Source organism: Macaca thibetana, chromosome 3 (assembly GCF_024542745.1).
Source record: "Macaca thibetana thibetana isolate TM-01 chromosome 3, ASM2454274v1, whole genome shotgun sequence".
In the NCBI taxonomy this organism is placed as follows: domain Eukaryota; kingdom Metazoa; phylum Chordata; class Mammalia; order Primates; family Cercopithecidae; genus Macaca; species Macaca thibetana.
Window position 1 is genome coordinate 50,917,388 of NC_065580.1, and position 26,789 is coordinate 50,944,176.

Genomic DNA, 26,789 nt, shown 5'->3' on the forward strand with positions numbered 1-26,789 from the left:
CACGATGCAAGCCTCCACATGCTGCTCTGTCAGTCCGCATCAGAGCTGCAATCTAGTTCTGCCTCCCGTCTGCCATGATGATCCCTTCTGGGCTGAGCTGTTCTTATTCAGAGTCACTTGCATTTCTATTGACAAATATTGTTATCTTCTTGAGGGCCTGGACCATACTTTCTTCATCATCTTCCCAACATACAGCTCAGTGCTTGGTGTATAGTTCAGTGCTTAGGAAATTTTTGTGTTGAATGGATTTTTATTTTACCTTCATGAAAACTTTCTAAAGTTATTAGTTCAAGTCAAGCTTTATTATCCCCATTAAGGCAACTAACGAAACTAAGCCTCAAAAAGACCAGAAATCCAGGGACAGGGTTGGAATTCTAAAGATCTTCTAACTCCAAACCTATATTCTGACTTTTCATCTGTCTCCATATTTCATGACAATAAAAAACACAGTTGGGGCCAGGCGCGGTGGCTCATGCCTGTAATCCCAGCACTTTGGGAGGCTGAGGCGGGTGGATCATGAGGTCAGGAGATCGAGACCATACTGGCTAAAACCGTGAAACCCCATCTCTACTAAAATACAAAAAATTAGCCGGGTGTGGTGGCAGGCACCTGTAGTCCCAGCTACTCGGGAGGCTGAGGCAGGAGAATGGCGTGAACCCGGGAGGCGGAGCTGGCAGTGAGCCGAGATCACGCCACTGCACTCCAGCCTGGGCGACAGAGCAAGACTCTGTCTCCAAAAAAAAAAAAAAAAAAAAAAAAACACAGTTGGGTGACAAATGATATGGGTGATACCTAGGTTTGATCTATTCTTAGCAATTAGTATAATAATATTTTTAAATGTCACTAATAATGAAACTAAGGAAAGAATGCTATTTCCCTAATCACTTAGTTCACATCATCAGATAGATTGCTGTAAAATAGGAAAGTTCTTCCGTTTGATATGGAAATGTATACAAATATTTATGGTCATAGATATGTTTATGAGTTTTTCTCTGTACATTTTTAATTCCAGCTGATGAAAAATTATAATTCAGTATCATTAATTTAATGGTAATTCTTTTGATTAACATAGTAGCTTCATGTAAAAATTTCCAGGAGTTCCTCATTAGTCACAACGATGAAAAAAGTAATTAGGCCCCATCAGTAAAGCAACTCATGCTGGCATTCACACTGCATCATTGACATCAAAGTTTGTGGTGTGCCGTAAATTAGTATAGTTCTGATTATGTGAAAATGTAAAACTGTAAGCATTATTTATAAAAGTGTGGTGCTAATTAAAATATCTATATATTTCTTAGGATTTTTTATAAAGATTTGTTACAAACTTGCATGAAAATTCACCCTCAAAAGTAGTCATAGGTGGATTTCTTTTTTGTAACATCATTATTTATTTATCCTATCAGGCCTACCCCAATTATTTACTGGGCAAAAGAAGATGGAATGCTACCCAAAAACAGGACAGTTTATAAGAACTTTGAGAAAACCTTGCAGATCATTCATGTTTCAGAAGCAGACTCTGGAAATTACCAATGTATAGCAAAAAATGCATTAGGAGCCATCCACCATACCATTTCTGTTAGAGTTAAAGGTATATTGTTTAAAATCCATTCTTCTTGCCTTCATGAGAGACCCTGAAACTTTAATTAAATGTGGTTTTCATTATATTTTTAATAATGATAAATGTAAATTTATGTCAGCATTCATGGTACCTTGACTCTCTTCTCATTGCTATTTGTAGTGCATCTAAATCAGATTAAAAATTTACTTGTTCAAATCTTCCTCACAGAAGAATCCCGATTAATAAACGTAGGAAGAATGAAGGAAATAGAAAAGTCAACATTAGAATCCCACAGTAATAACTGCAGCAGGCAAGATCAAACAATGAATGCTAAAATTAGTGGGTGAAACTTTAAGGAGAAACAGGGTATTTGCATAGCTTCAAAGTGTTTTTATCCTGCAGAAATTAATTACTGGGGAAGTTTTAGCATGTCCACAAATACTTTATTACTCCTTTTTTAGAAGATGGAGCTTACTTTCCCTCTTCTTGAGTGTATGCTGGACACTAATGAACAGAGTATGGAATCCAGGGAAATAGTAACTTTGGAGTGGAGAAACCTGGCAGACAAAATCTTAACCAAGTGATGAATGTTAGCATCAACAATAATAAGTCATGTTGATATCATATATTCCCTCACATGGTACAATTAGAAGGATTCATGACCTTTGAGATATTCTCAAAAGCCTAAAACCTCAGGTAACCATGAGAAAACATCAGACAAACCTAAGCTGTAAGACAGTCTATGAAATAAGTGACTCTTCAAAATTGTCAAGGTCACAAAAGACAAGGAAAGACCAAGAAATTGTCAGATTGGAGACTATGACAAGTAAATGCAAAAGATGTTACAAGTAAATATGGTGTCTAGGACAGGATCCCGGGACAGAAACAAGACATTAATGCAAAAATGGGAAATAATAACAGAATGTAGAGTTTAGTTAAGTACCAGTGTTAACTTTTCATTAGGTAACTGGACCATGGTCATGTAAGATGGTAACATTAGAGGAAGCTGAGTGAAGGACATATGGAAACACTCTGTAATACCTTTGCAACTTTTCAAAAATGATGTTTTTAAGTTGCTTCCTAATTTTATATATATATATATATTCTACAGGGCTTGGAATTTATTTTATTTATTTATTTATTTTGAGTCGGAGTCTCGCTCTGTTGCCCAGGCTGGAGTATAATGGCACTATCTTGGCTCACTGCAACCTCTGCCTCCTGGGTTCAAGCAATTCTCCTGCCTCAGCCTCCCAAGTAGGGGGGATTATAGGCACCCACCACCACACCCAGCTAATTTTTTTTTTTTTTTTTTTTTTTGTATTTTCAATAGAGACAGGGTTTTACCATGTTGGCCAGGCTGGTTTCGAACTCCTGACCTCAAGTGATCCAGCCACCTTGGCTCCCCAAAGTGTTGGGATTACAGGCATGTGCCACCGCGCCTGACCCAGAATTTAAATTTGTGTTTCTTAGCCCTACCTATATCTGTAATTTGCTCTGTATGCTTAGATAAATCTGTCAATGTCTGATTAATTTTAATGTAAAATGAGAAAATGAGATTTGTATCAAACAGGTCTAGAAATAATACATATATGTGTGTGAGTCTCTTTAAACATTCTTTTGAAAATTTTAAGTGCTTGAAGCATCATTTATAAATCTATTTGCTCAAAAAAATGAGACTAAACAGTTTAGTGTGAAGTACTTGCTTGTATTATTAAAATAGTTCAATATGTTCTTTTGCTAAAATGCTTATTTGATTCAGATTTTTGATCTTTTTTCTTCCTCCTATAAAGCGGCTCCATACTGGATCACAGCCCCTCAAAATCTTGTGCTGTCCCCAGGAGAGGATGGGACCTTGATCTGCAGAGCTAATGGCAACCCCAAACCCAGAATTAGCTGGTTAACAAATGGAGTCCCAATAGAAAGTAAGTTGCCTTGACTGGTTCTAGTTGCAGTATATTTTTAGAGCATATATACATCCCAACAATGAATAAATGGTGATAAAAAATAATTCAGGTTAAGGAAGGAAGCCACATGTATGTTAAACAGAGGCACCAAATTACCTTTGTGTTTTATTACCATTAGATATTTATTATGAGTGTGAATAGTTTATGCAGTTAACATAATGGTATGTGATGACAGGTACTTGGCAATATTTCCTGTTTTTTACTTGGATAATGGGAAGAATGACAGGGTCAGAAATAAATATCACTGAAAAGTTTAGATGATCTTCTTTGTGCAAAACATCAGGTGATTTGTGGAAATGTCATAGGTGCTAGAGGAGATAGGTGGGGAGACTTGGCATAGAGCCAATGGATACGACAAGCATGAGAAACCCAGCTGTCTTAATTTAAAGAGTTTTCAGTCATAAGTATAGCAAGTATAGCCCGGGTGTTCCCACTGTCTTCCAAGGTCACCGTCCCATTTGATACCCAAAGAAGAACACATCCTTTGACCCTGATCATATACAGGATGCTTTACCTTTGCCTACAGCTCCCTCCCTGAAGGCCGCTGATATCATCCTTGAGCAGCACCTGGGCAGCCTAGCTATACCTGTTGCCCCGTTCAGCAGCCTCCCTGCTCTGCCACTCCCCTCCTTGCACTTCATTAGCCAATTTCTCCAAGCTGCCACTATGCTGCCCAATGTGTGGCTTCAGGCCCTCCCATTAATCTGCTAAATTGTAGCAAAGGCCAGCTTTACAAAATTTGGCTAAAGGCATGGGGAGAGTCAAGGGAATTGTAGCAAAGAAAAAAATCTTTAAATGGATGTTGCACCTCACTGCTCCTTAATTCCTAAGCCATGGCCATGAACAGAGAACCCACTAGACTCTCCTCTTCCACCACCCCACCCACCACCAGCTACTGCTGAGAGGAGCATCTTTCAACATTTTCCCCTTCTTGGAGTCCAGACCTCCTCTTAGACACCAAGACAGAGAAAGTCAGTTCTGGCATCAAACCCAGCCTTAGGTTCACTCTCCCAGTCAATAACATGATTACCTGCAAAGATATTCTTTACTCACAATAAAGATAGCCCTCAGGCTTATGATACAGGACAGACTGGCTTTGACTGCCTCCAAGTCAGAATCCAATATTGGTTCTACATTTACATAACCAAAAGTTCTGCTGAATTGACTTTCCCAAAGTAACACCACACACTTCTCCTAAGATTTTTCCAAAAAACTGCTGGCAGATTTAAAGTGGCACAAGTCCCTGTTTCTTACCATCAAGGTCTGACAACTGCAGGGTGACTGAGTCATCGCAGCCTGCTCCATGAGTATTTATTGGAAGTTCACTTGTGTCTCATAGCACAGTAGCTGTCAGATGCTTTGAAACAGGCAGCTGTGTTCACTGTAAAAGGAAGTGTATTCCTGGGAGAAAACAGATGCTAGAGGCCAGCAAATAGGGTTTGGGTGTTTCCACTCCCAATTTTAACCAGGATCAGGATCCAGAGAAATGGCAGAGAGTACTTTGTGGTTGTTTCAGGAAGCTCTTGCTACTCTCGGGGGAATATGAGTGAAAACTGAGAGGAAAAAGTAGAAGAAAGCCCAGAACTAAAGAAGTTTTATAGTGGCCAGGCATGGTGGCTCATGTGAGCCTGTAATCCCAGCACTTTCAGAGGCTAAGGCGGGCAGATTGCTTGAATACCAGAGTTAGAGACTAGCCTGGGCAACATGGTAAAATCCTGCTTCTACAAAAAATAAAAAAAAAAATTATCTGGTACAACATATGATTTTCTCAGGAATGCATACAAAATAGCAATAAATGATGATACATGCTTGATACTTTTGCACCATGTTTTGCAGCTCAGAGTTTTTGTGTCCATTTATGGAAGGTTAAAAGTGCCCCTGAGATCTAGACTCAGTGAAACTGACAAGTGGAAGGGACTGTCCATCTAGCCCTTCAGCAGGGAAAACGGGGGAGCCAGGGGATAAACCCTCAAGCTTGACAGCCAGAGTGCAGTCCTATGCAAGGCAAATTGAGATGTTGGTGGATGACATAAGCAAGGGAGGATTAAATAATGAGGCTGATTTTTCTTCTTGATTTGCTCAGCTTGTTGTCCTTCCAAACCAGCTGTCTTAGTCCATTCCTACTGCTGTAACAAAATGCCTTAGACTGGGTAATTTATAAACAACAGAAATTTATTGCTTACAGTTCTGGAGGCTAGAAAGTCCAAGATCAAAGCACCAGCAGATTTGGTGTCTGGTGATGGCCTGTTCCTCACAGTTGCTGCCAAGACCCTTAGAACAGCACCAGTCCCACTCACGAGGGGGAACCCTCATTTCCTAGTCACCTCCCAGAGACCCCACCTCTTAACCTTGGAGTTAGGTTTCAACATGAATTTTGGAGGGACACCAATATTCAGACCATAGTACCAGAGTATGCAGTGCCTCTGAGGGAACCTTGTAAATCCAGTCACCTACACAGCTTTGAAAATACACTCATAATAATACTCCCCTTTTCAACTACATTTTTGTGAGGAGGATCAGCTGTAAAAGGCCTGCTTTGGGGGTACAGAATAGTAATACCAGGAAGACGTTAGGTCCTCTTGTAACTCTAAATTGTCTGATTAGGTAGAGAAGAAAGAGTTAGGACTAAATATCTCAAATCAGATCAGCTCATTTCTTCCATCCCAAAAGTCTTCCTTAAGGCCCCATGAGACAGAAAAAAGGAGGCTGAGCAGACATGGCTGGAATGCCACAGCTCCTATAGATCCAGGGTCGGTCACCCTCTGGTGTGCCTCAGAGCTGTCACTCTGGTGGACTTGCAGGGAGAGGAATACCACATGGTGTGGCAGCAAAGCAAGGAACCCGGCACCACCAGGCCGCTCCATGGTGCTGGTAGCAGGTGCTGCATGTTTACACCAAGGTAATGTGAAGCCTCCCTGGAAGGGGTCTTTCTTGACATCTGGTGGCCAAGCTGAAAGTGGATTACCATTTGGACATCTCATAACTAAAAGGTGATGAGCCAGCGGGTCCCCTGCACAGCTTTCTGAACGATGACACTGCAAAGGTACAGTTGTTCCCTGCCCCTGGCCTTCTGCAGCTGGCCCATCTGCAGCTTCTGCTGAGTGGCCTCGTGGGTGGATGCTAAGTCTTCAACAGCTAAGTTCAAAGTGAACTCTGCATGCCCCCACCGTGTGTTGATCTCCCCGATCCAAAAAAATGAGAGAATGAGGGGGATGCAGAAACTATCCAAAAAATTGACAGACATTTAAGGAGTGCCGCTCTCTTTTTCATCCCCTTCTTGGTAATTGTCCCATGAATTTAGAGGCCCCTAAAGGGAATTGCCTTTGAGGGTTAGGGACCATCCTGGAAATGGGGCACCAGTGCTTGTTTCCCATCTGCAGTTTGCTGACTTGTGCACCCCATAGATACATCTAGCAGTGTTGGGACACAGGGGAAGGATGGCAGGGAGATGTAGAGAGGTGAAGGTAGGAACTGAGGGCACAGACTGCCACAGTGTGTAACAGGACTGAATTAGCACAGTGAGGACTCCTTGCCTTCATCATGGGGTCCTAGTGTAGGCCCCAGAAGTGAGCTGGGAGCACAAGCTGGCTTGCTGACAGCACTTTCTACCCAAGAGACTGCAGACATTGCAGGTGGACCAGCTGCTGCAGGTGAGGGTCAGGAAACAGCTGTGCTTCTGAAGTACTGTTGTGCAGGCGCTGTGCAGTGTCCCCTCCAGGTGCCTGAAGTTTGTCTCCTGTGCCACACAGCAGAGACACAGTCAGGGGACCATGCTGCCAGGTACATAGCCTCCCCACTCCTGACTTACAGGTGAGCACCTAGGGACGCTGACTATCTCCTTTCGCCTCTGCAGGCTCTGGCTGCTGAGTGCACATAAATATTGTAAAAGGAGAAGCTGGTTCAGGGAGGGGAGTGGTAAGAAGGGTTCTTTTAGCAAAATGCGATGTTATTGATCTGTGACTGTGCATTTCAGACCTGAAAGCTACTGTTTTAAAAAAAGTGGAAAAATTAACTCCAAAAGTGTCTGGGCTTTTATTTCAGTGTCTTCTGGAGCTTTGCCCTTCCCCTGTCCCCAGGACTGGCCAGTTTACTTAAAGCTTTCCTTGAAGCAAAAATCACAGGCTGTATTAAATAAATGTGGAATTTTCCCAAAACCACCTAAAATTTTGTAGATTGTTTTAAAACAATCTACAAAAGTTAGAAAAAAGAACACAGCTGCAGAGAACTGGTGCTGAAGGAGACCTTTGATTTTATTGTGTAATGGGAGGGTGTGAAGAATAGAACCCAGGACCAGAAAGAAAATGAACTTGCTATTGGCTGGATCGGGCCAAGCATTTCCCTGCTGTCCCCTAGGAGGTTTGCTTTTCAGAACTTAAAAGCCACACTGAGGTGGGTGTTTTTGAGTTCCTTTTTCCTCCTCCTGGTCTTCCCCACTGGAGAGCCTGTGCCATCCTCGTGGTGGTGCCCAAGGCCGTGGCCACTGTGATTCCTATCTCTGCAGGAGAGTCTAACACTTGCAGATCCTTGATAGTTTCCAACATGTGTTGTATTAGGTCTCTGAGACTCTTCTGCATGACACATGGATAAGATCACACCATTATTGTGTTAAAAGGCACCTGTCCTCTCAGGGATGAGGAGGGAAAAGAACTAAGAAAATGCAAATGGGCAGAAGACCTCTTCCTGGCACAATGACATATTTTTCTCACGGTGAAAGATGTTGAAAGCCAGTAATCTGAGATAAGCACCAGGAGAATGGCGGGCTGGTCCAGGATATTCCTGGTGTTTCATCACGGCATCCTCCCTTCTTCCTTTTCACAAAACTAAGGGGCTCAGTGGCATCCTCTTGTAGGGATGGAATAAGTAAATGAAGAGGGAAATTTAACTCTTCACCCAGAAATGTGTTCTACATTATGCCCAAATGTTCACATTCCAGGAAATGTTTACAAAGCTGACTGACTGAGAAAACCTGAGCAGTAACCTCATTTAAACAGACCAGTACGTGCTGCCGTTTGTAGTCTCTTGTCTCCAAAATGCATAAAATACTATATGATTAACCTGTTTCACAAAGTTATTTTAAAAATGAAATTATGCAGTAAATGTAAAAACATTTTAAAGATTGATAGTACTCTGTTCATGTAAGATGGCATGACTATTATTCTTCTCATTATATAAATGTTGAAAGCGTTTATAGTTTTACCCACCAACGTCAGGAGAGTTGGGTTATAAGTATTTTCTGAAGCCCATCGCCCCAGTTCTGGACCTTACCTTTGGGGCTTTAAGTTATTTGTTGTGATTCTGTGCTTTTAAATTTCTTTCTCCAGTGTTCACTGACAGCAAATGAGGTTGGTTATTCCCAGAATTAATGATTATTCCTCTGGATAATTTGGATTTGCATACTAGAGAGTTACTCTACCCGCTAGCAAGCCCATCCAAAGGCTCCAAATGTCTCTACATCAGTGATTTTACTCTGTGTCCAGCTACCAACCGAGCCTCCATATGTCACTGTGACAGTTCCTGGGTTTGTTTGCATTTTTAAACGAGTACTTAAGGAAAACGTAGCCCAAACTCCCATGGAGAGAGGTCTGCTTACTCATTATTCTTCCCTAAAGGGTTTATTTTGTTCCTAAATACTTCGCCAAAAATAAATATTAGAAGACTGCTCTATTTAGCATATATAAGGCAGATACAGTCAGATGCCTTTCAGGTAAAAAATATCTTCCCAAGAGTTGATGGCAAACAGAAGTGCAACTGAGCTACACAAAAGCTTTCTGACATGGTTTGTTTGTGACTGATGAGTCTTCACTTGGGGAAAATTGTCCTACTGACATTGTTGAGCTTTGCCCTCCGAGTTCATAGTCGTGTAACATTATTATTATTATTGTGGTAAAAACACATAACAAAATTTACCATCTTAACCATTTTAAGTGTACAGTTCAGTAGTATTAATGTATTCACATTATTGTGCAACAAATCTTCAGAACTAGAGCCCTTTATCCCTTAAATATTGTGTGGTGGTGTAACTTTTAAAAACTCAATATATTTAAGGAATTTGAGGAACTCTTATATAGTCTGCCACCCATCCAGAGAGATTCGGCCCAGAGCTCTGCCTGGGACTCATCACAGTCTGAAATACACGCCACTCCACTCCACTGCCTGGAACATCCACAGAGGTGCAGTCAGGGTGGGCACATGGTGGGCACTGAGAGTGCCCTGAAGAGTCCCACCATAGAGAGCCCAAGTGCTGGGTCCAGAAGTGCTAAGAATCTTTTTATCTTTTTTCTTTCTTTTTTTTTTTTTTTTTAGCAACTTTAAAAATTCAGTTTGTTTCTCTACTTTATTCTTGTATTATTTTTTATTTCCATAGATTTTTGGGGAACAGGTGGCATTTGGTTACATGAATAAGTTCTGAGATTTTGGTGCACCCATCACCCAAGCAGTGTACACACTGTACCCAATTTATAGTGTTTTATCCGTCACTGCCCCCACACTTTCCTTTGAATCCCCAAAGTTCAATTTATCATTCTTATGCCTTTGTATCCTCATAGCTTAGCTCCCACTTATGAGTGAGAACACATAATGTTTGGTTTTCCATTCCTGAGTTACTTCACTTAGAATAATGATCTCCAATTCCATCTAGGCTGCTGTGAATGCCATTATTTCATTTCTTTGTATGGCAGAGTAGTATTTCATGGCATATATATAACACAGTTTCTTTATTCACTCATTGATTGATGGGCATTTGGGCTGGTTACACATTTTTGCAATTGCGAGTTGTGCTGCTATCAACATGTGTGTGCAAGTATCTTTTTTGTATAATGACCGGAAGTGCTAAGAGTCACTGACAGAGAACAAGTCTCCAGAAATGCTGCTTTGTGTTCTAGCACCCCTTGTTGAGGCAGTAGGTGAGCATCACTGAGATTGTGGGAGTCGGAAAGGCCCCAGTCATACAAGACTTGGGATCTGGGACACATGGGCCGCCCTAAGGTACGCTGCGTTTTCAGGGTCCATGGCCGCCCTAAGTATACTGTGTTTTCAGGGTCCATGGCCGCCCTAAGGTACACTGCGTTTTCAGGGTCCATGGCTGCCTGCCACAGCTACAGTTCGCTTTCTAGGCCAGTGTGACATATCCGTCCTCTGCTGTCTTTTATCAACGAATCTATATGCCCTGTTGAAGGAATTATGACTTGCATTTGTTTTCGGTTTGGAAGAACATGTTCCTTAAGGCAATTGTATTAGAGTCATAAACAGGAGATGTAAGCTAAGGAGTCAATTCAAAGTATCTCAACACCCCCACATCACTAATTGAACAACCCGGAATATCTAAGATGATTTCATAAATGAGTTACTGATGGTGATCAGTGTTGAACAACTGCTTTTTTTTACATTTTTCCTTGGGAATGAAGACATTAATCAGTCCATGAGGAGTAACTTGTAAGTTAGAGTTTTAATAATCCTTGGATGCTAAAAACTTGTTCCAAACTTAAATGTATGGTGAATTCTTTAAATATTCGAGTCTAAAACATCTGAAAGACCTTTAGGCTATAAATGTGATACAGTATGTGGTAGACAGAATAATCCCTCCCCCCACCCCACCCCTCCATGATGTCTACATCCCAATCCATTGAATCTGTGAATATGTCACCTTACATGGCAAAAGGGAGTTTGCACATGTGATTAAGGTTAAGGGCCTTGAGATGGGGAGGTTATCCTGGACTATCTAAGGTGGGCCCAATTTAATTACATGAGCCCCCAAAAGCAGAGTGCCTTTTCAGGCTTTGATGGGAAAGAAAGATGACTATGGAAGAATGATCAGAGAGATGCAACATTGACAGCTTTGAAAATGGAGGAAGAGGATGAATGTGGGTAGCCTCCAAAGGCTGGAAAAGGCAAGGACATGGATTCTCCCCTAGAATCTTCAGAAAGCAATGCAGCCCTGCTCTTGCATTGGTTTTAGCACAGTGCGATCCATGTCAGACTTCCAACCTACAGAACTGTATAATAGTAAGTTTATGTTGTTTTAAGCTACTACATTTGTGGTAAGTTGTTACAGCAACCATGGAAAACTATTACAGAATGAGGGGGCAAAATACTTCGAGTTTGGGTCATAAAACAAGGATGTTCTATGGTTTGGTTGATTTTTATACAGTGGGTTAATAAACCACAGATGAAACAATTTTTTTTTTATTTTAAAAGTGATAAAAGAGTCTAAGTACCATGTGATGTCTTAGATGCACAGCCTTTTCCTGTCACCAAGGAAAAAGAAGTGGTGCTTAGAAAGAATATAAAGTCTTCTTAATTGGTTCAAGTTGCAGGAGCAGTTTAAGAGAAAAGGTGCTGTTATTTAGTTTTGATTTTGATCATCGTGCAGAGACAGAGACCTAAATCCCTCGTAGTGCACTTCTAAAGTGATATAATCTCAAAGTCTAAAGTGTATCATTCACAGAAAGGAATTCATCTCCAATCTCATGGAAGTTCCAAATTGCTGGGCATGCCCGGGACTAAATCCTCACATATTATGTTACCCAGCCAATTCTATTCCACTTCAGTAAGGATCAAGCCTGGTCCTAACATTTAAGCACTTGAGAGATTTAGCTGAAAACATTGTCTTCAAGAAGAATTTACACAATTTATTTCTACTTCAGCTTCAAGAATATCCACAGCAGAAAAATAAATATTTTCACATTTGGTTATTAGCCCCATACTGTTTATGTATTTGTTGATTTATTTGTATCAAGAAGAGGCTCCTAAAAGGAACAGGTTTGAACAAGCTGGAGTGTTTCTATATTTTTTACTGGCTTTCGCCATTTCCTCTTGATCATTAACTTTTTTTCTCATAAATAACCACAATCTCTTGAACATGGCAATGTTTTCCTGAATTTGTAATGCAATTTTCACCTAAACTTGTAAGAGTTTTTTTCTGCATCTCTCAAAATAATACTTGGTGTTACAGAGCCAATCGACTTAAGACTAAATGAACATTGAACACATACTCTTGCTAATATATAACTCAATTCTGAGAAGGAAAATTTTCTGGTTTCTGCCCAAATTCTAGTCTTATTCTTACTGCATATACTTAGATCAGTCTTTATTTATGTCCTACTGATTTTACAAGCTTAATATACATCTTTTAAGCAAATAGGAATAAATGCTTTCTATTTTTACATCCAAACAGTTGCCCCTGATGACCCCAGCAGAAAAATAGATGGCGATACCATTATTTTTTCAAATGTTCAAGAAAGATCAAGTGCAGTATATCAGTGCAATGCCTCTAATGAATATGGATATTTACTGGCAAATGCATTTGTAAATGTGCTGGGTAAGCTCTCCTTTTATTAAAGACATGGCAAATTAAATTAATGACTGCTGTTATTTTCTGTTCAATCAGCAAAAATACATTGAGCATCTACTATGTGCAATGCAGAGAACTCGGAGCTATAAAGGATGAAAAGATATAAACCTTGCCCTAAAGAATATTGCAGTCTTAATGTTCTTCCATAACACAGTTTTTATAATGGCAAATTTTTCATTGTAGAACTAGTCAAATAGGCTGTTCCATTTACAGATGGTTAGACTAAGTGTCAAACCCTCAAAAGGAAAATAGTATTTGTCTGCTATTAGTAACTGAATTATTACTGCTCTTCCGTTGTAAGAAATTGACAAGTTGAATGGCAATTTAATGATTCTGATTTTTTAAAACTAAACCATTAATCATACTGCTTGGTCTTTATCCAAGTCATGGATGTACATTTGTTTTATTTATAAAAATATATTTTACAAAGTATGATGTACTGAAATATATTCTCAAATAATTGGTTTATGTGAACACTGTATTTCTTATATTGAACAAAACTACCAAAATACCACATTTGTTAAAAATTTTTGTGAGAATTGTTTTCGTGGTGCCAGGGAATTACACTTCAACCCTTTAAAATTAATATGCTTCCTTTTCAAACAAAATTACCATCAGAAAGCCAACCAATACTTGGTATTTTTCTTTTTTTTTTTTATTTTATTTTTTATTTTTTATTTATTTATTTATTATTATACTTTAAGTTCTAGGGTACATGTGCATATGCTTGAAATGAAGGTCACTAATCCCATGAAGAGCTAAGCAGTTAAGATTTTGGTGGATGTTGAGAAAGCACTTCTGGCTGCTTGTTCCTTTTTCAGCTCTACTTTTATGAGTCTGGCATTTTTAGATTTTACATATAAGGGAGAGCATGCCACATTTGTCTTTCTGTATCTGGCCTGTTTCACTTAACATAATGTCCTCCAGGTTCATTCATATGATCATGACATGAATGACATGAAGGAAATGACAGAATTTTCTTCTTTTTTAAGGCTGGATGTTATTCCATTGTGTGTATATGCCACAGTTTCTTTATTCCATTCATTCATTGATGGGCATTTAGGTTGATACCATATCTTGGCTATTGTGAATAATACTGCAATGAACAAGGGAGTTCAAATATCTCAACATACTGATTTCATTTCCTTTGGATATATACCCAGTAATGGGATTGTTGGCTCATACGGTAGTTTTATTTTTAATATTTTGAGTATAAACAGTATAAACAATTGTTATAGTATTTTCCATAATGGCTATACTAACTTATATTCCCTCCCACAGTGTTTAAGTGTCCCCTTTTCTCTACCTCCTTGCCAAAACTTAGATCTCCTCTTTTTGATAATAGCCATTCTAATAGGTGTGACATAATATCTCATTGTGGTTTTAATTAACGTTTATCTGATGATTGGTGATGTTGGGCATTTTCCCATATACCTGTTGGCCATTTGTGTATCTTCTTTTGAGAACTGTCTAGTCCAATGCCTTGCGCATTTTTAACCAGGTTATTCATTTTCTTACTATTAAATTATTTGAGTTCTTTATTTATTTTAGTATTAACCCCTTACCAGATATATGGTTTGCAAATTTTTTCTCCCCTTCCATAGCTTGTCTCTTCACTCTGTTGACTATCTCCTTGGCTATGCAAGCTTTTTAGTTTGTCTATTTTTGTTTTTGTTGCTGTGGTTCCATTTTTTTAGTCATCACACTCATCACTCTGCTTCTTTCTGCCAGCTTATGTGTTCTCCACCATTCCCATCCACTAGGGTTATGATGAGTCAGTCATTCAACAAAAATATACTTGGCTGTTATTTTTGTGCCAGACACTGTGCTGGGGATAAAACAATAAAAAGTCTCATTCCCTGACTGCAATGGACTCACAGTATATCAACAACTAAAATGACGCCTGAGCAAGAAGTGGGGCAGGAGGTAGAGGGAGGAAAAAATGTATTTTTCTGCCTTGAGTGACTGGCAGCATTATGCCTGATAGAGAACATAAGGAGAGAGATAGGTTGCTTGTGCTTTACCATAAACTTTAATGACCTTAAAACAAAATACAATAAAATGTAGTCCTAAAATGTATTCTAATACTTACTTTACCTTTTAAAAAATATTTATAGCTGAGCCACCACGAATCCTCACACCTGCAAACACACTCTACCAGGTCATTGCAAACAGGCCTGCTTTACTAGACTGTGCCTTCTTTGGGTCTCCTCTCCCAACCATAGAATGGTAAGTAGCAGCTCTATGTGTTTTTCAATACTTCAAATGTTCACTAAAGCCTTCATATTCTAAATATGTTGGGTTTTATTCAAAAAACAAACAGGGAAAGGTGGTGCACAATCCATTACACTGTTAATTTTTTTTTCTTTTGAGACAGAGTCTCACTTCATTACCCAGGCTGGAGTGCAGTGGCACAATCACAGCTCACTGCAGCCTCCACCTCTTGGGTTCAAGCATGTCTTCTGCCTCAGCCTCTAGAGTAGCTGGGCCTACAGGTGCCCACCACTACATCTGGCTAATTTTTTGTACTTTTACTAGAGAGGGGATTTCACCATGTTGGCCCGGCTGATCTCAAACTCGTAACCTCAGGTAATCCACCCGCCTCAGCCTCCCAAAGTGCTGGGAGTGTACGTGTGAGCCACTGTGCTTGGCCTACACTGTTAATTATTAAATTCATTCATTATTTCACAAATATTTATTGACTACTGGCTCTATGTTAAATACTTTCACGTGTATAATCTGTTTAGCAGCATACTCTATCAAGCACAGATCTACATGTGAATGATTTTTTTTTAAGGCTGCTATATTTCACAATGCCATGGACATCCCCTGGGATTTTGTGAGTAGTGGCTGGAGGGACTAGTTAGGGGATATTCCTTGATAATAAAATATCCTGTGGGATAGTGGAGGGTTCTATAAGCTTTCCAAAGCAGAATTTGTTATTACCATTGTTTCTCCTGAGTACTTCTTGCACCAGATCTTCCTGACTTGGATCCAGCCAGGCTCTCCCATGTTCTTTCACTCCCTGCTTCAAAGCATCCCCTTTCATATGCCACCCAAGGTTTAAGTCCTCACCTAGCTTGTTTACTTTAGCTGAAAGAGACAAGGCTAGGGTGGATAAGCAATGGCTCAGAAAGAATGACTGGAAGAAAACTGGAACATTCTTTACTGATCAACTGTCAGGTCCCAGATGCTGTGCTAAGTTCCAGCTACTGAGGTCAGAATAAATGCAGGGTTAAGATTAAAGGAACATTTCCCCAGGCCCCTACCTCAACCCCAGAGAAGAAAAATGGATGCTTATGCAAATGCTTTTCCTAGTGAAGGTAACAGATTCACACATAGTTTGCTTCATCCGTTTCTCCTCTCTGACATACATGCTCTTTTTTCCCTCCTCTGAATATTTTCCTATTTATACTTTAAAAAGTACAATCCTTCTAGCCTTGTAACTTTCACATTCATCATGGTCATGTTGACCTTGAATATGGCATTTTATGTCTGACTTCAAAATATGATGTGTTTTTATTCTCATTGTGATAATTTCTGTAATGAAGGTTTAAAGGAGCTAAAGGAAGTGCTCTTCATGAAGATATTTATGTTTTACATGAAAATGGAACTTTGGAAATTCCTGTGGCCCAAAAGGACAGTACGGGAACTTATACGTGTGTTGCAAGGAATAAATTAGGGATGGCAAAGAATGAAGTTCACTTAGAAATCAAAGGTAAGGCAGAGGTAATGTGTTTTTTAAATTTTTAAATGACTTTGAACAAATTCTCCAGCTTTGCCAAATGGATAATGATAACTTTACATTTCAGATCCTACATGGATCATTAAACAGCCCGAATATGCAGTTGTGCAAAGAGGGAGCATGGTGTCCTTTGAATGCAAAGTGAAACATGATTACACCTTAACCCTCACTGTCCTGTGGCTGAAGGACAATAGGGAACTGCCCAGTGATGAAAGGTATTTGAAGACGATTTCTTTTCTTTCTCTTCATTCTTTCTTTAAGCTATTCTTGAACTAAAGGTCTACTATGTAGTCAATTATGGTGATGTTTTTAGTTTCTGAAGTCTGCTGTCTCCAAAATAGAGAGATATGCATTTTCTCCCTACTGTAAAATGTATCTACCCAAGAAGGTATCGTGTGATCGAAATAGGACCCTGAGAATGTTGGTCTATCTTTGCGTGCTGGTCTCTTGTGTAATTCAGGATGGGATAAAACCCTCAGGCCTTGGACAGCATCCATTGTTTTATACCTTGAACAGTGAAGTTTCAACAGATGTTTTCATTACCATTCTACAAAAAAGCAGAAATATGACCTGTTTAATCACAAAAGACTGCTCAAATCCTTGTCAGTATTTTAAAAGACACTCATTTTTATTTGGATAGGGAGTTTTTCTTTTGATTTTACCTAAAGCCAGTGAAAGGGGAAGGAAAAACAAAAACAGGTAGAGAATTTAAAAGAACCCAAGCATACTGCAGATGTAGTTAAGAATGGAAGAAATGTCATGGCATTTTCCAGATGAGACCCTCCATTTGACATAGTAGTACAGAGTAGAATGTGTGAGTTTTAGCAGAGTGGCTATAGGCCTCACTCTCTATTAGAAGGAATGCTGTATTCTGGTTAAAATCGTTTCTATGGTTCACCTGCAGCTGACCTAAAGTTGTGCTGTCTAAATAATTGCCCTATTGCTTGTTAATGACCCCAGAAGAACTCTGTGGCCTTCTCTTTTATGTGCCTAGAGTCTCCATCTAATTTTATGTTTGAACTAGTCAATTTTATTTGTTGAGTTGATAAAGATGAAAAGGATAACCGAGTGTGGTGGTCTCACACCTGTGGTCCCAGTTACCTGGAAGGCTGAGGTGGGAGAATTACCTGAGCCCAGAAGATTGAGACTGCAGTAAGCCATGACTGCACCACTGCGCTCCAGCCTGGGTGATAGAGTGAGACCCTGACTTAAAAAAAAGATTAAAAGGAAACATAAAGAAAGGGCCATCAGGTTAACTGGCTGAAGCTTTTACTTGGAAATTAACTGAGAAGACAGTTTATGACTTATACAGCTTCATTAAAATAATACATGAATCCTCCATACATTAATTTTTTGATCTACTGAGCAATTTTTCATGCCCACAAGTTCCCTGTAGAAAACTCTTGAGAGATTGTTCATCTAAATCTTCCTGTTTCTAGTGATAAAGCAAATTATTATTATTTGCATTTAATTTCTCCTATGGGAGTTTATACATGTAAGAAAATGACATGATTTTCTGCAGTAAGTAATGAAGTATTTAAAATATATACTTTGAAAGAAATTGAACTGAATGAGTGGTTTTCCAATGTTTCTTGGCAGGAAAAGCCTTAGTAAAGCCCTTTAGTAAGGATAATGCTGGAACTATCCTTCACTTCATTCTGCTGGGAACTTAAGGAAGCTCCTTCCTCTCCCTCTAGAGCAGTGAAGTGGTCTCCAACCTTTTTGGCACCAGGGACTGGTTTCATGGAAGACAATTTTTCCATGGACAGGGTGGGGGCACAATGGTTTCAGGATAATTCAAGTGCATTACATTTATTGTGCACTTTATTTCCATTATTATTACGTTGTAATATGTATATACATGTATATATTATTACATGTAATATATACAGTGACAGATCATCAGGCATTAGATTGTCATAAGGAGAGCACAATCTAGATCTCTCGCTTGCACAGTTCACAATAGAGTTCACCTTCCTGTGAGAATCTAATGCTGCCACTAATCTGACAGGAGGTGGAGCTCAGCTTCACTCACCCCATTCCCCTGGGGCCTTAAGGAAAGTCCCACCACACCCTCTAGAGCAGTGGTCCCCTCTGCAGCCCAGTTCCTAACAGGACAGTACCCAGTTCTTGGCCCAGGGTTTGCAGACCCGTGCTCTAGAGGCCTGGTTGAAAAACACAGTACCAGAAGACTTATCCCTTCTAACCCAAGATTCTAATTAATTCTCATTGTTTTTCAACTTTAATCATTCTTAACGGGTATTTTGCTCTAACTTTAGAAAATGTTTACCATCTTTCTCCTTTATCAAATTTACAGTTTCTTTCCTGCCAGTGAAGCAATTATAGGGTATGGCTGCACGTCTGTTTCAGCTGCTCTGAATGCATTCTATCCACAGGTTCACTGTTGACAAGGATCATCTGGTGATAGCTGATGTCAGTGACAATGACAGCGGGACCTACACGTGTGTGGCCAACACCACTCTGGACAGCGTCTCCGCCAGCGCTGTGCTTAGCGTTGTTGGTAAGAACGGGAACAAAAATAGCACAACTGCCTTCCCTGCATTTGGTTGAAAAGAAAAAATAAGATAAAAATTGTAAATATCAAATAATTGCTTGTTAATATGCATGGGTGAGTTCGTACCCATGTTTTTCTTCTTTGAAAGATGTCTTGGAGGCAATAATTTCAGTATAAATATTCTGTGTAGCAGCACTGGGTGAAATGGTGGATATGCACATTAGTAACCTTTTTTATAATAAAATAAGGAGAAATAATCTACTTGTATCTAAAATTGAAGGTTTTTTTCCTAAATTGTTACTGCATGTTTATCAATGCCGTGTCTCACAGCTAAGCATGGGGCTTAATTTTATAAACTTGAATAATGTACAATCTTTGTCATCTTGTGCTATCTTGTATCTTTCCATTACTAATTTTGATTAAAATCCTTTATATTAATGTCCTTTCTAGCTCCTACTCCAACTCCAGCTCCCGTTTACGGTAAACTAATATGAGTCTTCTTTCTCTGTTTTCTGTCAAACAATTTCACATTTGCAGAAAATATTCATAACTTTCTTTTCTGTGTCACATAATTGTGTTTCTTAAGGAAAAGGACTCTGTCAGTTGTTACGTTGTATCATCCATTTGCTGACAATGAATCATTTCTTCATCATAACCCTAGATTTTTCACCAAGTTCGTTGCCAGTTGTTTCTAAATAGTTCATGTGCTATTATAAAATCACTTTGTTTGATAAAATCCCTCTTTGATGCCATTTCCTTGTAAAGTAGCATAGTGCTTTTTCAAAAGCCATCATTCACATTTTACAGAATGAAAAAGCTATTTCTAATATCATTCTGCAAATTAGGTTTTCACCTCAATTTATTAAAATTGTTTGGGAAAAATAAATCTTGTTTTGGGATTCCATTTTCAAGAAATGTATATGGGGAAAAATGGATATTTAGAACATTTAACTTTTATATCAGAGAAAACCAACTCACCATGTGTTGACAAAAGGCAAATCACTCAAGAAAGACCAAAAGGAGGGGTACATTCATGTTGTGTGGCTTTTTAGAATCTGGAAAACAAGTCAAAAATCATTTCCAGAAATCTTTTTATTTAGAGAACCTTCATCTTTATTCAGCACATCAATACAAAAATCAATTTTTTGGCATAATCTCAGCTGATTTTGCACAATATTATTAATATTGTATCTAATTATCCAATATAAAACCTGTGCTTTGTAGACATTTACTGTTTTATGACTGATAAGAAAAAAAAGCACATATGTTTATATGGTCTCCGGTACCCTAAGACCCAGAGTTATTCCTAGGAGCAAGGTCAGATAAAGGCCTGGGGGGAACGGTAACTCTCTGGATCTCAGAAGCACCATTGGAAGAGGCAGACATGCTTCTGGGACACCTTCATCCCAACATGTGTCTGTCTCTACACTGTTGTCCTCTGGGAGTAAACACACTTATGCATGCTGAGGGCTACCTCCATAGCATCTATGTCAGGATTCTTTTGCAAATATAAATATTCTTTCAGAGCCCCAAAATCTGTTATTCAGCATGTTTCAGAAAGAACATTTGAATTTTCTTTAAACAGCACCTTTTATTTGCCTATATTTCTTTTTTCAGCAGTTGCTATTCTCTATTTCCCATGTATTAGAAATTAAGCTTATTATTTTTCATGTTTGTGCCCATTCATGTTTATGAGAAGAAACGCTGAGAGTGCTGATGAACCACATGTGTCGGCTTCACTGGGTTTGGTTACAAATGTTTTCATTTCCTTTGAAAAACAAGTGAGCAGAACTCATTGATGGATTATCTTGGGTGTGCTCCTGTGTTCCCAGCAACCTCAGCTGTGCACATTTCCTTTCAGTTGCATGCCCATTGACTATCAAGTGTGCTGTGTCTTTAAGATGTCCCCTCTGTGAATAGTATCACGAGTAAAGGAGAGCCTCTTAAAGATGGATGGGTGACCATGATGTGTGTATCTTTGGTCTACAGATGTCCCAAATCCTCCCTTTGACTTAGAATTGACAGATCAACTTGACAAAAGTGTTCAACTGTCATGGACCCCAGGCGATGACAACAATAGCCCCATTACAAGTATGTGGTATTATTTGCTCTATTACTGATCAAGTAAATGGCTATGTTTGAAGCACTTTGTAACAGTCAACTAAATTTCCTCACAAAGATATTTACTGGGATTCTCTGCTTTGTTACTGATAGAACAAAAATATTTATTTATATCCTTCCTCTCTTCAAAGCTGAAATTATTCCTGGTTACACCTTATAGAATAGGACACCACTTAATTGCTGAAGAAGTTGATTAATCAGATACACTGTCATTTGTGTTTAAGATCCATAAAAATAACTTTAAATATCTACCACATAGGAAGATACACCTTAAGTTAGTTTATTTTGCCCATTTCTTCTGGGAGAAAAGGTTAGGAGGAACAAGTGCTGAAGAGCCCTGTCTTCATATTAGGAAATTGAGACTTGATGAGTAAAGTAACTTTTCAACCCACTGTTGGTAACAGAACTGGGTGGAGATAACAGGTTCTACCTTAACTTCCAACCTAGGTCTCTTTCTTTCCATTAGTCCCTGCTACAAAGTTGCCCATTCAACAATGTGAGCTTCTCACCTTGGTGACATAAGCCTAGGCCTAGGAAATAAGATAATGAAAGACAATGTCATAAGGATACTAGAAGAGCATAATAAAATTAGACTATAGGTAAGCTTAGAAGTTTAATTGTAAAACCAAAGAGATACTTAAGAGGCAGACACAATCAGGTCACATGCCTGAAATACATTATTACCTTCAGGCATATACTGCAGGAAGACTAAATTCCTTTCTGATGACTACCTAAGATGATTCTCAAATGACAGGTGTGTTGATGTATTGCATCTCCTGGTAAAGTAGAATATTTCCACTAAAATTTAACAAAAGCCTCCCCTCTATCTTGTGTTGTTTAATGGTGCTCTTTTCCCTACTTGTGTGTTCATTGTACTTGATCAGAACACACATTCATCCAGGCCCAGTCTTCTAGCTCATTTTGTACATTAGCTGGAGTTAGCTGGTTAGTTGACTTGGAGACTCTTTGTGCCTATATTAAAATAATATCATTAGATTTCAAGGCATTTCTACTCTTCCATTCATTACTCATTCATTCAACAGATATTTTTGAGTGCCTACAGATATTTTGAGTGCCAGACATTGTTCTAAAACAAAATAGTAAAAATCTCTGTGGTTATAGAGCTTATATTTTAGATGAGGACATAAATAAAATTAATAATACATTATTAAATATAATGTCATTATATCTGCATGTAAAAATATGTATATACACGCACACATGCAGAGACTCAGATCTACCTTCAAGAGCGAACCTGCTGGAAGGAGTGTTAACTGACAGCCTCCATCTACTTCTCTTTCTCTAAGGCTCCACTGCAGGGTTCACATGAGGCCACACTCCTTGGGGTGCTCCAGTGACTGGGCACAGCAAAGGTCCCAGAGGTCACACGTGCCTAATACAGAACTCTTCTCCTGTGCAGACTGTACTCTGGGCTCCTGGTTGACCTGGCTGAGACTATCTCAGAGCTATACTATAGTGTAGTCTGAGGCTCCTACTACTCACTCCTCCTTCCCTCCCCCTCTTCCTGTTACAGATGTCAGACCAGCGTTGTGTTCTGAGGGTCTTCCCTCCTTCAGGCTTCCCTGCTTCCTCTCCCATTTTTCTTCCATGGACATTTTCCCAAATAGACCTCTTGCACTTCTTTTTTTTCTTTTTTCTTTTCTTTTTTTTTGATGGAGTCTTGCTTTGTTGCCCAGGCTGGAGTGCAGTGGTGTGATCTCGGCTCACTGCAAGCTCCGCCTCCCGGGTTCATGCCATTCTCCTGCCTCAGCCTCCCGAGTAGGTAGGACTACAGGCACCTGCCACCTTTTTTGTTGTTTTTTGCATTTTTAGTAGAGATGGGGTTTCACTGTGTTAGCCAGGATGGTCTCGATCTCCTGACCTTGTGATCCTCCCACCTCGGCCTCCCAAAGTGCTGGGATTACAGGCGTGAGCCACCGCGCGTGGTCACCTCTTGCACTTCTAATTCTGTCTTAGCCTTTGCTTCCTAGAGGACTCAAACTCATACATATGATTGTGTTTATATGTGTTTAGGGCATGCAAAAAACAAATCAGCAGAAAGAGATGTGGAGCTAGGGGTATAATTGTGAATAGTGTGAATAGGAAAGGCCACACTAAGAAAAGAACATTTGAATACATCCATCAAGACAGGCGAGGGAGGTCAGTGAGCACACTATGCAGTTGTTTAGGGGAAGAACTTTACAGCAAGAGCAAAGGAAAAGAGCAAAGGCCCTAAGACAGGGCATGCCTGCTAGGATGCCTGTGTGGTTGCAGCGAAATGACCAAGGGAAAGTGAAGGAGGAGAGAAGGTCAAAGAGGCAAAGAGTTAGGTGGTGGGTGTGTGGAGTGGGAATTGTGCAAGGTTCTGTAGGCCACTGTGAGGATGGGGAAGCCTTGGAGGTTTTAACAGAGGAGTGATGAATGAATAACTCTGGCTTGTCTATTGAAAATAGTGTATAGAAGAACAAGAGGGGAAGCAGAGAGACTGGGTAAGACCGTGGTTCCCAAACTGTGCACTGAAGTGCCCTGTGGTACCTCAGTGAATTCACAGGGGTACCTTCCTTGGAATAATCTTAAAGTTTTAACTTTTGAATTCCGATATTAAAAAAGAAAAAACAACAGTGACATCTGTCAAACATCACATGAAATTAGCTTGAGGCAGATTACAGGTTCAACTTATATCCCATGTCATTTTGTGATAATGTTATCTCTGCAAAGTGTTTGCTGTGATAAAAAGCAAGTGCCACATGGAAATCAGTGGGGAATAGGAAATGTGGAAGGTGGTGTCCAATCTGTTTACAAGGTTTGAGAACTTATATAAGAGAAGCTTTACATTGTTAAGATATAAATAGATTTAAAATTGTTTAAAATTTAAATTGTTTACATTTATTTAAGATATAAATATATATCAAGTTGTATGAATCTAGCTACTTAATACATGAAAACATTAGGTAATTCTTTTGGCCTAAGGGAGCCATGAAAAATAAATTACAGAGACACTAAGTATACCATAAACCGAGAAAGTTTGGGAACTACTGAATTAAGAGGTTATGTGATAATTCACACAAGAGATGAGGGTGGCCTGGAATAGACTGAGAAATGGTCAGATTTTGGATATATCTTAATGGTACAGGCCACTGTACTACCGAGAGTGTGGAGGAAGTAGGGAAATAAGAAGGATTCCAGGTTTTGACCTGGGTTGTCACTATCAGTTGGAGAGGAAGATTAGAATTAGTTTTGGTACTATCCAGTTTGAGATGCTGTCATGGACAACCAAGTGGAATTGTTGAGCAGACAATTGGACTTTCTGAGTCTGCAGTTCAGGGAAGAGGTCTGGGCTACAGATGTAAATGTGAAAGTCATCCATTTATAGGACTGAAGATCACCCAAAGATGAATGTGGATTGAAAGAAGAACTCCAAGGACTTAGTTTTGAACCACTGCAACACATACAATAGTTTTAGTTTATCTTTGTGTTTACCGTGCATATCATGGTACCTGGCCCATAGTAGGCAATCAGTGAATATCCAACTACCTATTATTTTACAAGGGTAAAATGTGTACATACCACAGAATTTTAGTAGATGCAGAGGGTATGCACTGAAAAGTATGTCTTCCTCCTGCCCCTGTCTCCTGGCTCCTCTGGCCACACCAGTATTATTGGTTTATATTCTCTGAGAGGTAGTATGCATTTATATGCAAGTGAATATGTCTGTTTATTTGTTACAGTAATTTTGTTTTACATTTACACAAGCATAGCATCTAGCACACATGATTCCATATCCTGCTTGGTTTCACTTGACAATACGCTTTAGAAATCACTCCATTTCAGTACGTATGGAACAGCCCTATTCTCTCTCTCTCTCTCTCTCTCTCTCTCTCTCTCTCGACAGAGTTTCACTCTGTTGCCCAGGCTGGAGTGCAGTGGCTTGATCATGGTTCACTGAAGCCTTGACTTCCTGGGCTCAGGTGATCGTCCCACCTCAGCCTCCCCAGTAGCTGGAACTATAGTTGCACGCCACTACACCCAGCTAATTTTTTATAGAGATGGGGTTTTGTTGCCCAGGCTGGTCTCAGACTCCTGGACTCCACCCACCTGGGTCTCCCAAAGTGCTGAAATTACAGGTGTGAGCCACCGCACCTGGCCGACAGTCACTTTTAACAGCTGCAGAGTATTCCATTGTGTGGATACAGTGTAATTTGTTTAGTCAGTGTCCTGTTGATGGATGTTTAGGTTGTTTGCAATTAGGTTGCTTCAATTGCAAATAACACTGCAATGTAAATTCTTTCTCATGTGTGTTTGAGCCATTTGTGTGAGCCCATTTATTCAAAATAAATTGCTAGAAGTAAAATTTAGTATGTGCCTTAAATATTGACAGATTTTCTAAATTGTCTTATATAGAAGTTGTCCCAACTTACACTTCCTACAAAGTCAGAGAATGCTTGATTCCTTGTGTCATATCAACAAAGTGTGTTAAACCTTTGATTATTGCCAGTGTGTTTAGTGGACTTAATTGCCAATATGTTTAGTAGAAAATGCACTGACTATATTTAATTTAATTTATACTATTATGAAAAAAAATTTGATCATCTTTTCATATATTTAAACTTTTTAGGGATATATGGATTAATTCTAAACAGTTTTAAGTAACTAAACTCAGCATGCTAGAGAAAGAATACCAGGTCTGGTAAAATCTAAAACTGTTAAGAATTAATCCATGTATCCCTAAAAAGTTTAAATATATGAAAAGGTGGTCAAATTTTTTTTTGTAAAAGGAGAAATTAAATACAGTGAGATGCCATTTTCCACTAAAATGTTATGTGTGCTTAAGTATTGAGGATAATGATAACTCTGAAATCAAAATATTTTAATGGCATTTTTCTTGAAAGTAAAATAATTCATGTTTGGTTGCTTGTGTTGGGTTGCCCTGTTAGTTATAGCTAGCAGCTACCCAGCTACCCCTGGGTTGACTGAATTCACGGTCTTGGGTTGGGTGTGTGTGTGTCGTGACCAGAATTCATCATCGAATATGAAGATACAATGCACGAGCCAGGACTGTGGCACCACCAAACTGAAGTTTCTGGAACACAGACCACAGCCCAGCTGAAGCTGTCTCCTTACGTGAACTACTCCTTCCGCGTCATGGCAGTGAACAGCATCGGGAAGAGCTTGCCCAGCGAGGCCTCTGAGCAATATTTGACGAAAGCCTCAGGTAAAGCGGGAAAGCAGGACTTCTAGGGTGCAAAATGAAATAAAAAAGTTTTCCACTTTTCACAAAAGACCAAAGCTTACGCATGTGTGGCTGCTTAACTTCCAGAACCAGATAAAAATCCCACAGCTGTGGAAGGACTGGGATCAGAGCCTGATAATTTGGTGATTACATGGAAGGTGAGCTATGATGCCTTCAAATTTATTCGCTATTTTTTAGAGTGAAAAAAAAAAGTTGTTTGAAAATAATATCTACATTAAAATCTCATTTCACCTATTTCTGGGGGAAAAAAAAAATATATATATAAAGATACATATATATCTGTACT

General features: G+C 39.3%; 1 protein-coding gene across 44 annotated transcripts in view; it reads left to right on the top strand.

Annotated features, from left to right (window-relative positions):
- The window catches only part of NRCAM (neuronal cell adhesion molecule), a 307,399-nt gene that overhangs the window by 243,777 nt on the left and 36,833 nt on the right, over positions 1-26,789 (top strand). For 32 of the 44 annotated variants that reach the window (XM_050785151.1, XM_050785174.1, XM_050785164.1 and 29 more), the window contains 11 exons: positions 1,404-1,588; positions 3,349-3,480; positions 12,695-12,838; positions 14,989-15,100; positions 16,423-16,589; positions 16,684-16,831; positions 19,013-19,137; positions 19,582-19,611; positions 21,121-21,222; positions 26,267-26,464; positions 26,570-26,640. In XM_050785151.1, the coding sequence (XP_050641108.1) occupies positions 1,404-1,588; positions 3,349-3,480; positions 12,695-12,838; positions 14,989-15,100; positions 16,423-16,589; positions 16,684-16,831; positions 19,013-19,137; positions 19,582-19,611; positions 21,121-21,222; positions 26,267-26,464; positions 26,570-26,640 (1,414 nt within the window). The remainder of the gene's footprint in view (positions 1-1,403; positions 1,589-3,348; positions 3,481-12,694; positions 12,839-14,988; positions 15,101-16,422; positions 16,590-16,683; positions 16,832-19,012; positions 19,138-19,581; positions 19,612-21,120; positions 21,223-26,266; positions 26,465-26,569; positions 26,641-26,789) is intronic. The other 12 variants (XM_050785161.1, XM_050785163.1, XM_050785167.1 and 9 more) reach the window with 1 other exon arrangement.